This window comes from Megascapheus bottae, chromosome 6, assembly GCF_031878675.1.
Source record: "Megascapheus bottae isolate mThoBot1 chromosome 6, mThoBot2.hap1, whole genome shotgun sequence".
NCBI lineage: Eukaryota > Metazoa > Chordata > Mammalia > Rodentia > Geomyidae > Megascapheus > Megascapheus bottae.
In genome coordinates, this window is record NC_143514.1 from 37,168,977 (window position 1) to 37,185,905 (window position 16,929).

At 35.1% G+C, this 16,929-nt stretch overlaps 1 protein-coding gene across 7 annotated transcripts in view; it reads right to left on the reverse strand.

The window, feature by feature from the left end:
* Positions 1-525: 525 nt before the first annotated feature.
* Srsf11 (serine and arginine rich splicing factor 11) overlaps positions 526-16,929 on the reverse strand; it is a 30,983-nt gene continuing 14,579 nt past the window's right edge. Inside the window, exons 4-14 of one of the 7 annotated variants that reach the window (XM_090334618.1) lie at positions 13,834-13,943; positions 13,019-13,111; positions 11,548-11,597; positions 10,442-10,534; positions 9,979-10,106; positions 8,782-8,863; positions 5,439-5,570; positions 3,047-3,136; positions 2,446-2,562; positions 2,003-2,141; positions 526-1,897 (exon numbers count right to left, since the gene is read on the reverse strand). In XM_090334618.1, the coding sequence (XP_090190744.1) occupies positions 1,700-1,897; positions 2,003-2,141; positions 2,446-2,562; positions 3,047-3,136; positions 5,439-5,570; positions 8,782-8,863; positions 9,979-10,106; positions 10,442-10,534; positions 11,548-11,597; positions 13,019-13,111; positions 13,834-13,943 (1,232 nt within the window). In that variant the 3' untranslated portion in view covers positions 526-1,699. The remainder of the gene's footprint in view (positions 1,898-2,002; positions 2,142-2,445; positions 2,563-3,046; positions 3,137-5,438; positions 5,571-8,781; positions 8,864-9,978; positions 10,107-10,441; positions 10,535-11,547; positions 11,598-13,018; positions 13,112-13,833; positions 13,944-16,929) is intronic. The other 6 variants (XM_090334619.1, XM_090334620.1, XM_090334622.1 and 3 more) reach the window with 6 other exon arrangements.

Sequence of the window (16,929 nt, forward strand, 5' to 3'; positions counted from 1 at the left end):
TACTCACTTATCCTGTTAAAATCTTCAGTCACTACAAACTATAAAAACACTGCTTTTCTACATGCCATTTTAATTTTAGAACTATTAAAAAAAATTGACTTAAACTCAGCTTGGAAAAGGCCACAATTCCAAGTCTTGATTTCCCTTAAGCTGACCCACCCAACATTACTCATCTTATAAATGAATAAATATTTCTATCATTTGGTATTATACAGTAGATACATATCATTAACTTAGATCTGAGAAAAGGCAAATATTTCTTTTTCATTGAAAATATATATTTACTAGGTATATGTAGGATCATTTAAAGTTCATTGTTTTCTAACCCCAATTCCCACACAAAAATATGAGACATGAAGTTTCAGATTGTTCTAGACAAGTTATTTTGGTGTCAGGACAATTATCACTAGGCTGATGGTTTTCACCTTGTGGTATTGTATTTAAATGTGGATAGAAATTCTAGACCTTGTAAAATGAATGAGGTAAATGTCATACATTCAACAGTGTAAATAAATACAAATGCAGTTTTACAGGAATATGAACATAAGTTTAAGGGTTTTATTATCAAAGTCATGTAAAACAATTTCAGAAACTGTACATCAACATGGCACAGACTGTAGCCTACTTTTGTTTTAACTGCACAAAAGTAAAGCTTGAAATCCTGTAACTAAGAAAACAGTTGCCTAACTACGCATATAACATGGAATCACTGTGCATAAGATTACTATGCAGTAAGAGTAACACAAGTTGGTTTTTATACAACTTGAGATCAAATAAAAGTACATCATCAAGTAATTTGTCTTATTTAAAAAGCATGTGAAGGTCAATTTAAAATGCACTATCCTTTCCCCACCCCCCAACAGTGAGTTTACAACAAACCAAAGTGGTAAAACTGAAAAACTGAAATCAGGACAAGAAAAAAAATTTTTTTTAACAGATTCAGGATAAGTAGATAGCTTTCATGGATGCGGATATGAAATAAATTACTGCAGGAAAAAAAAATTCTAAATACCTATGGAAAAGTACAATGCTACTTCAAAATATTTTGCTATTTACTCACCAAGAAGTTTTATCTGAAATCTTGTTTCTGTAATTAAAGCCTAATTAGTCATAAAAAGGTTAGTGCATATATAACCTTTCTAATTTAAACAAAGCGACAAAATTTAGCCATAAGGCTTAAAGGATTATCTACTTCAAATTTGTTTCCAGATGTAACTCTAAGAATGTTAATTTGTCATGTCAACAAGACCATAAGTAGATCCATCATGTTGGAGGATTTTTAATGACATTTAGGATATTCTTGCCACAGTAACATGCAATCAGTGCATTCCCTACATGGCTCTATTACAGCAATGACTCAAATTCTAGAATTACTATATGTGAACTTACTCAATAAAAGGGATTATACAACATAAACAATCCATGCCTGCTGTAGATGCATGCAGCTTTTCGTTTTTTTTGTTATGAAGCAGCACCAGAATAGTAAGACTGCTTGGTTACTCAGATTTCACCATGACAAAAGTTGGTTACCATTACCTAAAAGCTTTTTGATGTAAATATCAGTATCAGAAGCTTTATAACCATTCCTAATTTTGAGCTGTATACATCTAAGTTTGAGATGAACAATTACAGCATTAAAAATCACACAAAGGAATGACACTGATGCGTGTGTACAGCTGGATTCCCACCGAGGCAACATTCAGTCACTCATATCCATGTCTTCTTCGTGATGATCATCACCATTCACTTTGGATTCTCTTAGTGAATCACCAGTTCCCTTGTCAACTGAACATTCCTTCGTTTTAGGGGAGCCAGATTCTGCTGATTTCTTCTCTTCTTTTTTATCTTTTTCACTGTCATAGCCTTGTTCTTCTTCATCATAATCCCGTGTAACCTGCTTTGCCAAGGAAAATAATACAAATAAGCTTCTTCAAAGAAAAATTGTATTTCAAAGCTACCAGTATTACACCAAATACAAAAACAAACTAATATGTATACATACTTTTACATCTTTATCACTCTCTGATTTTTTTTCCCGATCCTTTTCCTTATCTTTACTTTTCTTCTTTTTGCTAGTTGATCGCTCCCTTTCATCTCTGCTTCTTTCTTTGTCTTTATCTTTCTTCTTCTCCTTTTTATGCCTGGAATCAATGTTAAAAATGCACTTAAAAATGCTTTAAAGAAACTTGTTTCAGCCTGAAGTAGAGCAAAAAGTTTCCAACTGCTTAAGTTACTTTCACTAGAGATCAGAAGATGGCAGTAATCCAATTAATTTCAAACAGTGGACAATAAAGTTATTTTATGCATACACAAGGCAGGTGAGAAGATTGTAACCTCATTCTAAGGGTAAAATGCTTGACCCAAACATAAAACTATTCAATAGTAGAATGGTTTAAAATATGATTTCTGAAAACTGTAAGAGATCTAAATGCTTCACACACTTACCTCCTAGGGGATGGTGAGCGAGACAACTTTCTCTTAGGAGACCTAGGCTTTTTAGGAGATCTTGTTCCACTACGGCTTCTTCTTCTTCGTCTCTCTCTAAAATCAGAAATGTGCAAACTAGGCTTTAAATTATAGTATGATCTCATTAGCTCTACTAGAACTTCTAATAACACTGTTTTTAGGAATATACCTGTCAAACAACCCTGTTTTGAGCCTACCATCTCTCTGGGCTTGTTTCTTTTGAAATAGTATAGCTAACTTTTCAAACTGTCATCCTCCATCTCTGCTTCCCATGAAGCTAGAATCACAGATTAAGTGCCACCATTCCTAGCCTTGAAGTTGTATTAAAAAAGAAATATAAAGATAGAAGTTATCTAGGAATGGAATAAATCACAACATACCATTCATCTACAAACCACTGTATAAGAAACACAATTCTTGTATATATGTACATAAAGTAAATGTAAATGGCCTAAACAGCGCACTATGCCTTTAGCTACTAAAGTCTAAGTCTATTTTTAACACTAAATATTAAACTAAGCTGAACATATTTTCATGTTCACAGGATGCTGACCAAGGAAAACAGAAAAGTTCATCTTACCTGCTTGCACTTCTAGAACGTCTGGCTGTGCTGTAACTTTTTGGTGGTGTTTTGGAACGTTTCTTTTCTTTGTCTTCCTTCTTTTTATCTCTAGTAAATCAACACAATTTATAATGCTTAATAATGATTCTTTGTAGAGTGCTGCAACTAGAAACTTAAAGGATAAACAGATCTGATCTCATTCTAGTTATTTTGACAGGTATTTTAGAAACAATAGCTTTTCTGACTTATATGCAGGAAAATGATATCCTTAAGTCTAATTTCCTTGACTGTTAATACAATGAAGTAGCTTAGTAGTTAGGATTGATTTCTTGGTGCCAGAAATGGTGCTGTGGCTTAAGCGTTAGAGCTCTAGTCTTGATAAATCCCAAGGACAGTACCCAGGCCCTGAGTTCAAGGCCCAGGACTGGCCAAAAAAATAAAAAAAATTAGGATACTGGCCAGTGTGTTGTGGTAAAATGAATTATTGATTCAAGAATCTTAGTAGCTCCTTCCCCCACCTCCTCTTACCCTTTGCCTAGTTTTCTCTCTTCCTCCTTTCTACTCCTTGTTTCTCTTTGTGCTAATTGGGGATTGAACTATTGCATGAGCACTGTCCCTGAGCATTTTCTTGCTCAAGGCTAGCACACTACCACTTGAGCCACATCTCCACTACAGATTAATGTCAAGAACTTTCCTGCCTGGGCTAGCCTCACTACTGTGATCATCAGGTCTCAGCCTCCTGAATAGCCACCTGGCTTATTATTCACCCTTGCTTATCAGTCCCCTATCTAACTCCACTACCAGATAAAAATCCCTACTGCAGTAGAATTCATTATCACCCATATTCTTTCATAGAATCTATGAAGGGCCAAACAAAGCTTCCTGCCTTTTTCTGTTGCTATATGTTCTGGGCTACCCAATAACCATTGTAATGCATCAGTAGCCCTATCTCAACACAAAAATGTTTGTAGAGATTACTTTTTCTAATTCAAATATCCCATCATTACCCTGACATCATTTTCCCCAAGAATATGAACAGTGAATAGATAATATGTAGTTCTAGAGCTGGGAGTGTAGCCTAGTGGTAGAGTGCTCACCTAACATGCACGAAGCCCTCAAAAAAAGCCAAAAGTGGTGCCGTGGCTCAAGTGGCAGAGCACTAGTCTTGAGCACAAAGTGTCCAAGCCCTGAGTTCAAGCCCCAGGATTGGCAAAACAAAACAAGACATATTTCTATTCTAAACACATATTTATACTCAAACATTAGGGATCAAAATATTCTTTCTGTGCTCATTTAAGTGTCATATGGTCTGGCTAATCCCTTTCTTTCTGTGCCCATACTGCTTTAGTATAGTTAGCCTCTTTTCCTTTTCATGTTAATTCATGTAATGTCTCAGATAACAATGTTAATGAGTTTGTTAATGGTCTCTTAATGATCCCTAAATGAGTTTCCTCACACTCTTTCCAAACTGTTATGTGCTATACTTAGCAGAAATCTATGGTCCTGAATTACTGCTCAATGATACTGTAGCCATTGCAGTTTGTGGAAGTATACTCACTAGGAATTTTTCTAATGACTCATTTCTTAGGGTTATTTCCTGTCTTTGACAAATGACTGACCAAATCTGACAATACTCCACCATCATTTGCAAATCTACCACAACTGCTTCACAGATCAAGCACAAACATAGTTGTTTCCAGTATGTCTCCTTTTTTCTGACCTTGTTTGTTGGTCCCTTTACTAAAATACTTATTACTTGTACAAGTCACACTAACTTTCAAACATTATTCTTTGCCTGAAACTGAAACAATGTGTCCACTGAGTCAACTCAAGCCTTTCAGAATGCAAGTCAAGTTAATTATACCAGTCCCAACAATAGCAAATAGCAATTACTATTTTAAGGAAAGTCCTTTCTATATAATTATATTTACTGCTTTCTTAATCAAGTCCTTAGGGAAAAGAATTCCTAATTCCTTTTCTTGTACAAGGGCTCCAATAAGCAACCTAGCTTGAATGACTAGCGCAGTTTTCCCACACACTACATGTCCCATGATTATAGTCTGAATATAACTCAGTAAGGCTACCTTATTTCCATCTATTGACTATCAACAAAAAATGGGGAACAATAGTAAAAAATCTGGTTTTCAAATGACAAAGCTTGCATGCCATTACAATGTGATAATTGTTATCAAGGGTGGACATACTAATTTTAAAAGTGGCTATGTCTATATGAAATGACTATCTGTTGAATGTATATGTAAGAAGAAATAGAGCACTTATTAAGAAATTTTACCTAGGTTTTCAGCCTACTCAATTCCTTCTATTTCCTTATGTCTTTTGTTATTCCGTAGCACATGATATGGAAGTGTCAGAAACCCTCACATTTTTGTGTCCTTACCCAATGCTATACCTGGTTTTTGATGTGCTCCTTGATCTTCTACCTCTCTCTCTGGAATGAGATCTTCTCCGTCTTGGACTTTTGGATCGTCTCCTACTCCTTGACTTAGAATGTGATCGCCTCCTGGACCTACTTCTTGATCGCCTAAGAATGTAAAAGGAAGCAATACATGTATATAAGACTGGTTTATGGATATTTCTACTCATGTCAGACAAACAATACAAAGTAGAGATAATTACCCTTTTTGCAGTTGCTGTCACTAAACATGTTTATTAGAAAATAGCACCACTTTAAATACTTAGAATTCTTCACTTTTTTTTGTTTTACTCAATCATGTTCACCAAACCTGCATCTTTTCAGTTTAAAAACACAAGATTAACAGTTCACTGTATTGTTGGCATTTTATGCAACCACCTATCTTCTAACACTTACCTTTTTGATTCTCCACTTGTCTATGATCAAATACTCACTAGTAATGTGTTTCCCAAACAGGCCTTGCAAGTGTGTTTCCACTTTATAATTAAAGAAACACAAAACAATATAGACCTGGCACATATAATTCAATACAAATGTTTTCTACTCTTGTTTTTCCTTCAACATTTCATTGACAGAACACAATCCCTTTTCCTGCCATATTAAAGAAATACATCTCAGTTGGGTGCTGGTGGCTCTCTCCTGTAATATCAGCTACTCCAGAGGCTGAGATCTAAGAATCAAGGTTCAAAGCCAGATGGGCAGAAATGTCTGTGAGATATTTATCCCCAGTTAATCACCAGAAAGCCAAAAATAGTAAATGTATCCAAGAGGTAGAGTGCTAGCCTTGAGCAAAGCAACTCAGGGACAGTGCCCAGGCCCTGAGTTCAAGCCTATGACATGACAACAACTATATATATATATATATATACATACACTTATGTATGCATATATGTTTCAGAAAAGATACAGGGAAACTACTATGCCAAATGGCTGTAAAGACTAAACAGTATTAAAGATGGGCAAGAGCAGTTCACCCCTGTAACTCTAGCTACTAATGAGGCTGAGATTAAGGATAACAATTTGAAGACTGTATCAACAGAAAAGTCTTTTAGGCTCTTATCTTTAATTGCCAAAATGCCAGCAGTGGAGACATGACACATGGTAGAGCACCAACCTTGAGTTCATGCCCTAGTACTAGTATTAAAAAAAAAAAGTCATCCTGTCTAGCACCTGAGCATACGATATGCTTATATACCTTTGATTACTATTAACTCCATGAAAAATCTGTTCTTAAAACTTGTCAGTACTGTCAATAAATTTAGTAAACTTCTATTTACATGTCTTACTTTCAGCCATATCTGACACTAAACTCTGACAGAAACAAATAAGTACATATGAAGAGATTTTAATGTAATATAACATTTATCTTTCTGTACATGCCATAAAATGGGAACATAGTTCCTTATTCACCATTGTACAAGAAAAGATAGGCCTGGGAGTGAAGATTACTAGCCAAGAGTCAAATGGTGGAAGGTAAGGTGAAGCTGAAACTCACCAAAAAAGTTAACCACAATTAAAAGGGTCAAACAAGAACTAGAGTACAAATGAGGTAAACCAAATAAAAAAGGAGCAAAATAAGTAAAACTGAGAATCATTTGGTGGTTAAAATAGTTGGTAAACATCTTAAAGAGAAGTAGTTTTCAATTTGTGGGACCTGTACGCTCTAAAACCCCTTTCATGGGGTCCATAAGATCAAAATGTCACTATGCAGACATGTGTACTAATAATCATGGAAAAGCAATGGAGAATAGAAGTGGTAGCATTTTCTCCCCACAAATCAAGGTTGAGTCAAATTACTTTCCTAGTAATTCTGACTTTGTTGGTTGTGGGGCTTGAACTCTGGGCCTGGGCATTGTTCCTGTACTCTTTAGCTTAAGGCTACCTCTCACCCCTGGAGCAGCATACCTCTGCTTCTCTGAGTAGCTAGGATTACAGGTGCCACCATACCTGGCACATCACTGGCATTCGGTTTCTATATGCATTTGTGGCAAAAGAAAATAAATGAATTTCATATTCTGTAAACATCTTTAGGCAGTGAAAGGTGTTTTGTTTTTTTTTTTTTAAATCAAAGCTTGCCTTTGGGTATTAGAAACAATATTCTTGGGTACTAATCTGCATGGAAAACATTCATAAATCACTTGATGCTTATTAAATAAAATGGCTATATAGACAAGAGACCTCTGTAACTGACCACCAAAGTGAAGGTTGATAAATTTATTATGAGACAATCCACTCAAAACTTCACAAAAATAGATATTTAATTTAAAAGAAAATTCATTATGGCTCCAGATTCTATACTGTAATTTACGTTTTCAGAAGCTGGTTAAAATTTGGCATTTTACCAAAGAATACTACTCACAATCACCAAGATTATAAGATTATCATTCTCTTTTCTGATTTAATAAAACATCAGCTTTTCTAAATATGTCTACCAATATACATTGCCAAATATTAAATGCAGAATTCTTTTAGTAAGCTAAGCATTAGAAATATGAAAGTCCCTCCCCATCAGTTGTACTTTTGAGCAAGGCAAACATGAAATAGAGTTAACTGAGTGTTATTACATTGTCAACAGACAGCTACAACCCAACATAAACAAGAGTGAACTTGTTTTTTTGGTTTTTTTTTTTTGGTGCTAGTCTTGGGGCTTAAATTCAAGTTCTGAGCATTGTACCTAAGCTTTTATTTGCTCAAGGTAAGTGCTCTACCAAGTTCCACTTCAAGCTTTTTGATGGTTAACTGGAACTGAGAGTTTCAGACTTTGAAGCATGGACTGACTTTGAACCAGGTTCCTCAGATTCTCAGATTATAGTTTTCGACTACAGGCATGAGCCAGTATCACTGGGCCTATTTTCGCTGACTTAAAAAAAGTGTGTGAAACTTCTATAGTTGTATACAGTGCAGTTTGAACAAACTCATCCTTGATTTTTCTTAGTCCTCTGTTTTTCAAAGTATTTGGTAGGTTTCATATTACTTCCATACACATACAATGTACTTACAGAACTGTACATATTCATGGTGAGTCATATGGAGCCTAGAGAAAAATCATACCTAAAATGCAAGTCCAAGTATCATGTTTAGTTTTCTCCATAGCACTCACTTATTATGGTGCTCAGGTCCCTGTAGTTTTCTATATCACCAATGGATTTTTAAAAATTAAAAGTATGAAATGTTTATTCTACACACATACACACACCCTTGCCACTGTCAATCATTAATCTAACACATTTCAACCAGGAACTAGTGAGTGAGGAACAAATTAAGATATAAGAAATACCAAAAACCTCTTTTCAAGATACAACTGACTTCAAAATCTAACCTGTGTCTAGAAGATGAGGGAGTCCGCCTCCTTCGAGAACGTGATCTTGATCTTGAATGCCTTCTTTTTTCTTCTTTTTTATCTTAATTTAAAAGAAAATACAAATCCACTTAGTATATATAGAGATCACATAGCAGTTATTCATAGAATTTACCCTAATTCCTACCCTTTCCAGTAAAACTGGAACTGTGTAAGGTTTGAGGTCTTTTTTTTGGGGGGGGGAGGGGAGGTTATGAGGCTTGAACTCTGGGCCTGGGCCCTGTCCTGAGCTCTTCAGCTCAAGGCTACCACCTTACCCTTGAGCCAAGCCTCACCAACCCCCTTTCCAATGATTAAGTGGAGTCTCAGGTCCTTTTGTACCTGGGCTGGTTTTGAACCTTGATCCTCAGATCTCAGCCACCTGAGTAGCTACGATTATAAGCATGAGCCACTGCGCCCGGCTAAATGTGTAAAGTTTTCATTTTCATGTTTCTAATTATATTTTCAAACACATCAAATACAAATATGTTGTGTACATTCATAACAAGTACAAATATAAAATTATTTGTCTAGTAGAATGTTATTATGCATACTTGTCTTTACATATCTGGGGTTCAAAGGAGAAACTTCATCTTCTCTACCACTGACTTTTATGATCTTTTGTTAAATACATACTCAGGAATAAACTGTATTCTACTGAATCAAACAGGTTCAAATTCTGGATTTGGCTGTCAAATACAGCCATGATTTATTCAGTAACAAGACTTTTAGTAGGCCCTGCCTTCTTCCTGCTGTTGACCTGTGAATCCTATTCTTACTAGTACTTTTTATATAGGAAAGACATTTACAAGAAAATTGCCTTACTTCTTAGTTTTAATATTAAAACTATACGATTCCTTAAAGTTAGGACTTACAAAAGAAAATAAAACCACTTTTTTTTGGGGGGGGCAGTCAAAAAAAGGAAGGTAAGCAAGATAAGGTATCTCTTCCAAAACAAAAGAATTCTAAGCCCAAAGTATTATACTAGGTATTAAATATGCCTTGGAACTCTGACATTTTAAAATGGCTCAATTCTTAGGGGTGACTGTCCTACTCATAGCAGATATAGCAGTATTTCAATCCTTTCATTTAATAAAACTGCTTCCAGTTTAACAACCATTAGTCACACATTTTAACACTTATTCCTCACCATCATTTTTGCCAAGTCTTATTTTTTACCTGGCTCTATAGCAGCAGATATCAGGGACTGGGCTTCTCGTACTCTTTTCATGGCTTCCTCTATTTCTTTACTAGAGGTATCTGATTTCAGACTTGGTGAAACAAGACCAGCAGCTACATGATTCAACCTAAAATAGAAACAACAACTGAGGATGGAAAGATTTTTAAAATCAAGCCCGTACTTCAAGTATGTGTAAGTTTCATATAACATTGTCTTACTAAAATAATCCTTGAAAAGGGGGAAAATTCTTTAACTTTAGTAAACAATATATGATTATAGCATACAGCATTGTTTTGAATATTTACAATGGCATCTCCAAGAAATTCAACATCCATCAGTATTCCATAAACACACACATTTTGAGAAATACTAATATAAAAGAATGTGCTGATGGCAAAAACAAACTTTAAATGATTTAAAAACTTTCTATGACATCTTAAGTTTGTTGGGGAAAAGCGTTACCTTTTAGTTTGCAGATGGGGAGAAACTGAGGCAGTGGCCAATGGCCGACCAAAGTTACACATGAAATCCTGACTGGCAAGGCTAAAGATGCCCCTTAAGGGTTTATACATGTAAGAAAAAATTATAGACACCAAATTTAGTACAGTAGTTATTTGTGGGGAGAGTGGGAAATGTTATCAGGAATGGATACGCAGAGAGCTTTAATGATACTGGTGATATTTTATTTTATAAGCTCGAGGGTGGGAACATGCTCATGGTTTTTAACTGTAAGGTAAAATTTGAAGAAAACCCCTACTAATCAAGTCTAATAAGTACCCTCTTACCCTCAATGTTTCTCATTTTTTCCCCTGCCAACTTAAAAGTAGTATAAATTCAAATTTAGCTCAACAAAAAAATTACCAATTGAAAAATCCATCACATGAGATTTGCTACGAGAAAAATTTCAATTACTGCATGAAAGCATGTATCAAAGCACTTTGAATGTAACATGCATTACTTTGTGTGAAGATAATTTCCCTCTCAGCTTTGTTTCTCTCTCATTGAAGGCTCACACTGTGAGCTCAAAAATTTATAAAGGCTGTGAAGGGACTCACTGCCTTTGTAGATTTCCAGCTTTTAATTTTTTTTTTCTGAATAAGTATGTGAGATGCCATGAAAATGAGTAACTATTTCCTTTTGCAGAGCTGAGAGCCTTGTACTTGTTATGTTACTAGGCAAACACTCTTCCAACTAAACTAAATCCCTAACCCCAGTAACTTTCTTGTTATTAAAAGAACTAAGAACATTTTTTGTGATAGAGGGAAAGATTGATAGGAATACATTGTAAATATGTATGGAAGTGTCACAATTAAATCTTCCCTCCCCAGTATAATTAGTAAAAAATATTCACCATCTTAGAATGTTTCCCAATAAACAACAACAACAACAACACCCCCTCTTCTTCACTGGGTGTGGTGATGTCTGTAATCTCAAATGGAGACAGAGAATTGCAAGGATTCCCTAGTAAAAGGATCTCAATAACAAACCAAAACAAAGTAACTTTTATCAAATATTCACACAAAGGAACACCAAGGAACCAGAAAAAGAACAAAAACAAAAACACTTACTTGGGATCAACAGTACTCATAAGCTTCAGCAACTGATCTGCAGCAAGAGACTGCCAAAAAACAAAAATATGAGCAATGAAAATACATAAGAAAATAAATGATCCCTGTTCTTTTCAATATATTGTAATGTTCTAGAAAAATCTTCTGAGACTATCCTTTAAGATGGTGTGTGCAGAAGTTTGACCAATAGAATTAAATAAATCTATGTGTTCAGTAGTCACAGTGAAAAGCAAAGAGAAAAAAGTGGCTATAGTATCCTTACCAAAGCTATCTCTTTGAAGTTTGAGACTTAAACAGTCTACTTTTTGTAGAATTACCTTATTTTAACATTTTCTGATGATATATAGGAAACAAACCAACTTCTTAGCTAGTATATTAAAACATCTCTATTCTAGCCTGGGCATAAAAGGACCTGAGACTCTTATCTCTAATTAAACTCTAGAAAATGGAAAGTGGGGCTTGGCTCAAGGGTAGGGTGGTAGCCTTCAGCTGAAGAGCTCAAGGACAGCACCCAGGCCAAGAGTTCAAGCCCCATGACCCACAAAACAAAACAAAAAACAACAAAAATCTCTATAAATTAAAGACTTCAGAAAAAAAAGTTAAGCCAAATTTTAACAAAACACTGAAATAATCAACTAAAAAATAAGTCAGAAAAAGTATGAATCCACCAGGCATGGTGGTGGTGGTTCACCCCTGTAATCTTAGCTAGTCAGGAGGCTGAGAACCGAGGATCCAGGTTCAAAACCAGCCCAGGCACTAAAAAACCCAAGACACTTATCTCCAATTAACCTCTAGGAAATGAGAAGTGGGGATATGGCTAAAGGGGCGGACCAGTAGCCATGAGCTGCAGAGCTGAGGGAAAATGCACACACCCAAGGGTCAATCCCCATGACTGGCAAAAACAACAGGAACAAAGTATAGATGTATGTTCTCATTTTTTCATGACTCTATGATATGTGTTCATTCCCTAACAACTTATTCCCTATTTTTTTTCTTTTGTTCTTTTTTGGTGCCAATTCAGGGGGGGGGGGGGTTGAACTCATAGCCTGGGTATGGTCTCTGAGCTTTTTCCTCAGGTCTAGTGTCTACCAATTGAGCCACAGCTCTACTTCCAAGTTTTTTGGTGACTAATTAGAGATAAGAGTCTTAGAAAATTCCTTGTCCAGGCTGGCTTCAAACCCTCAGATTACAGCCTCCTCAGTAGCTAAAATTATAGGTGTGACCCAGGGGTGTTCGGCATTGTTTTCTAATTTGAATTATATGGAAGCAAAAAAAAAAAAATCATGTTGTGGCCAAGAAAATATCTTAATGAGCTGGCATGAGAAGTTTTTTTTTTGCATCACTGAAAGTAAAAGGCGTCTAGGATGAGTTTACAGGATGGCAAAAAAAAAAAAAAAAGAGCTGCTCTTGATACACAAACTTATACTTTCTATAAAAATAGCTCAAAAATTTAAGGGTAGGTAATCTGTACCTGAGAGTTCAAGTTTGCTCCAGGAAGCCCTAGTGCAGCAAGGGCAGGATCAAGAGTAGGAGCTCCTAAAGCAGCCAAGGGAACAGCGCCAATCTGCAAAAATTAAGAGTTGCAATTTATACAAATTTTATTTTTGCTTTTATAACGAGCAATTTTTTTTTCTGTAAAGAGACAGGTAATAGTATAAAATATTCCATATTTATAAAAATCTAGACTTAGAAAACACAAATATATCAGTGTTTCCAGGTGTGCTAACTATATTTACTGCTTCAAACCCATTGTTCTGGCTTTGTGCTCCCAGTGCCAAGGTCCAGATAGTATTTCTCCTTTGAGAAATGCCACGGTGTTAAGCTTACCTCTTTGCTGTTTTCCTGCAGTTAACATGGTACACTACTCAAGTAGTCATCTTCTTGAACAGAGTTACAGCAAGTTTTATGGGCACCTAAGAAAACTTTTCTATCTACTCTTTCAGAGATTCAAATCTCAATCTTGCATGTTAAACAGGAAGCCCATGTTTCCTGACCTGTTTCTTCTGATTTACAATATTGTTTCTCATTCTGGTATTCATGAGACTTTCCTTAGAAATCCCTCATAGTAAACTCCTTTTGTTAAATGTCTACCATGCACATTACTGTGTAGTTTTATTTCCTCATTAATAAAGTTGATTAACTCATAATTTAAGATACATGTAAAATTTGTGACTTAAAAGGCAATCTTCATAAGAAATATGCCTTTCAGCATATTAATTAACATTAATTAATATCTCCTAACAAAGTACTTTCATCCAGTTGGAATTCAACAGAGCAGGAACTTACCTGGGTAAGTGGGTTAGGTGTAGGCAGGAGTCCACCACCAGGCAGAAGACCTGCCACTGCATTAGCTGGTGCCAACAGAGACAAAGCCTTAGTCTCATCAGGAATAACTCCTGCAGAGAAACATCCAGGCATGAGAACACACTCTCTTGCAAGATAGAAAACACACAAAAACACCCAGAAAATGTCTCCCTGATACACCACCTGAGTTTGCTGAAAGTACTTTATGTTCGCTAAAATATAAAGCTTGATCTCTATGATTATTTATTATTAATTTTTATGTCAGAATGAAACTTCAATGTGTGAAAAATGTTTCCTTTTTCTCTACATATGGTTAAGTTTCTAGAATAAAAAAAAATAGCACAATACACACTACTTTTTTGTTAACACTGCCAAGATTTCATCACCTGTACTCGATTTTTAAGTCATGAACCAAACGTAAGCAAGCACAGTCGGTTCTCCAGGGGTGTGCTCTCAACTTTCAAAAGCTGTTTTATGAACAACGACTCGTGTCGGCTGCTTCACTATAAAGCACACAGAAAAATCAAGATACACAAGACAAAAAAAGTTTGATTTAGGGGTTAATAATATGGTACAGTTACTATGATTTTCTTTACACCTACCATACAAATTTTGTAAAATTTAAGAAAGGAAATGTAAAGGAAATACTCTGTTGGAATCAAGCGTAGGGCTTTTGCTGATTCATGAAAACGAATATGAATGTTTCTGAAGGTCTCTGAATACACACTGTATGTGTGTGGGGGAGAGAGTGAGAAAGAGGGAACAGGTAAAACAACATGGCACATTCCTTACCTGTAAAATGCTCTATGTCCCAACATGTGCCATGCTAACCCATGCCAAAAAAAATGCTGCTATATGGGGTCAGTTCAAAAGCTAACTTAGCCAAACTCCTTAAGCCAAAAATGACATAGGTCTGCTTTTAAAGCCTAATCTGTGTATTCAGATAAAATCTAAGGGTCCTAAGACAAATTATTTATGTAGACAATTTAAATTCTATCCAACAGCAAAAGCCCTATACAGATGGATTAATCTGTTAATGTGCCCAAGCCCCCGAAATGAGAGTTCAATAATACAATTAAACTACATATTTGCAAATACCAGTAGTATTTCTGTAATACATATTAAGAAACTGCATCTCATCATAAAACATACAATATGTACAGGGCACTTAAGAGAAACTGGATAAGCTGCAGAAGAAAACTGTTGGGTGGTATTTTCAGCAGGGCCTGGTATATAGTTCAGGCTGAACCAGGGAAAAGAACTGTAAAACACAACAACAAAAAAGAAAAACCACTGTTAAATAAAGGTAATGGTTCCTTCCACCTATACTGAGAAGTGCCGATAATATAAACAAATGTATACTACACAGCACTGTCATCTTGCTTGTGTCAGAGCTGTCATCAATTTAGATACCAAGAGTTATGGAGGGGAAGGGGAGAAGATCATTTAGATATAGGGCATTAATGCATCAATATTAACAAACCTACGAAGATTAAGGGATAATTTTGCATGCAAAATTATGTCTCAAGAGGATATATTAAGTATCAACATCTTACTCAAATTAGTGCATTTGCAACATTTCTGGCAAACTAAAATCCTCTTGAATTTATTGTGAAACACCTGATAGAAGATCTGCATCCATTTAAAAAAAAGTCATGCATCTGATCCTCTGATTTAAAAAAGACTATTTAAAAATAAACTACAATTTAAAAATAGCAATGAGGCCCCTCACCAGTTAATTTTCATGCGTCAAGAGTATTTTTTTTACTGCTGCTTTGATAGAACCATGAAATACTGCATGAATGTGTAGAAATGAAAGAAAAAGAAACAGACAAAAGAAACAAACATTAACCAAGGAACCTAGATATCCCCCAAATCCATTACTATTAAGAGTCCCTTCAAAATCTACTATCTCATTCTTACCAATTAAGTCTATAACCTTACCGTATACTTTGTGTCTATTAGTCTAAAACACTGAGCATAACCAATACCCAAGTGTAAGAGCTAAAATCGGAGTGAATGGTGACAAAGTGATTGAATACATCAATTTACTTGAGGAGGTAACATTAATACAGCATATCATACTAAAATCAAGTACAACAAATATAAATTTCTAAGCTACATATTTCTATCAGTTCTATATATAATACCCAACACTGCACTTTTTAAGACTGATCTACAAAAATGACTATGGCCTAAAATTATTTATAAAAACCAGTTATGATATACTGTACTATGTCCCAGGATTGAGCACTATAATACTTAGCCAATAAGTATTCATTAAAATTAAAGATTAACTGTAACATTTTGTACATTATATTATATAACCTTTGTTTCAAGACCTATCATCTATATATTCTTCTCATTCTGAATCTGAATTCTGCAAAATTTTTTTGTTGGTGGTCAAGTCTTATCATACAGCAGGCAGACTAACATAAATTTGCTGAACCCAAACACACTAACTCAAAAATCAAAGTATCTATAAAAACTGTAAAATTGGGCTCAAACACTTTAATATTATGGTGACAGATGTACTGTTATGATATAGCATGCCTTAACCCACCTTGAATATACTTTAATCTCATTAGAAAACCAAAGGTATTTTTTTTTTGAGACATTATTCCACAATGCTTACAAGGTATGGTGCAAATCTTAACATTTGTATTCAAAGATCACAACTAAATTCAACAATTAACAATACTTTCCACTGACCAGTTAATTAAGCAAGGTAAGAAAGATAAATTCTGGTCAGTGTATTTATTAATTTTTAAACTTAAAATCCAGTAACTTTTCTTTTTATCATGTCAATGATTTCTTTGATAAAAATTTATAGTTACCAAAAAGCAAATCAAGTAGCAGTACACTGGGAACAAACTAATTATAAAATATGCCTTAGAAAATTTTACAAAATGGCATAATAGTGCTGTCTTGTCACAGTGGCATTTATAGGTCCAAAAAACCTGCATTTTTTTCTGTCAAATTACTTTAACAGCCTAAAATGTAAAAAGAGAGAAAATGTAGTTAACAAATGGTTACACCAGGAAAACACTTGGGGGGGCTTGAGTGCTTGCTGGCCTT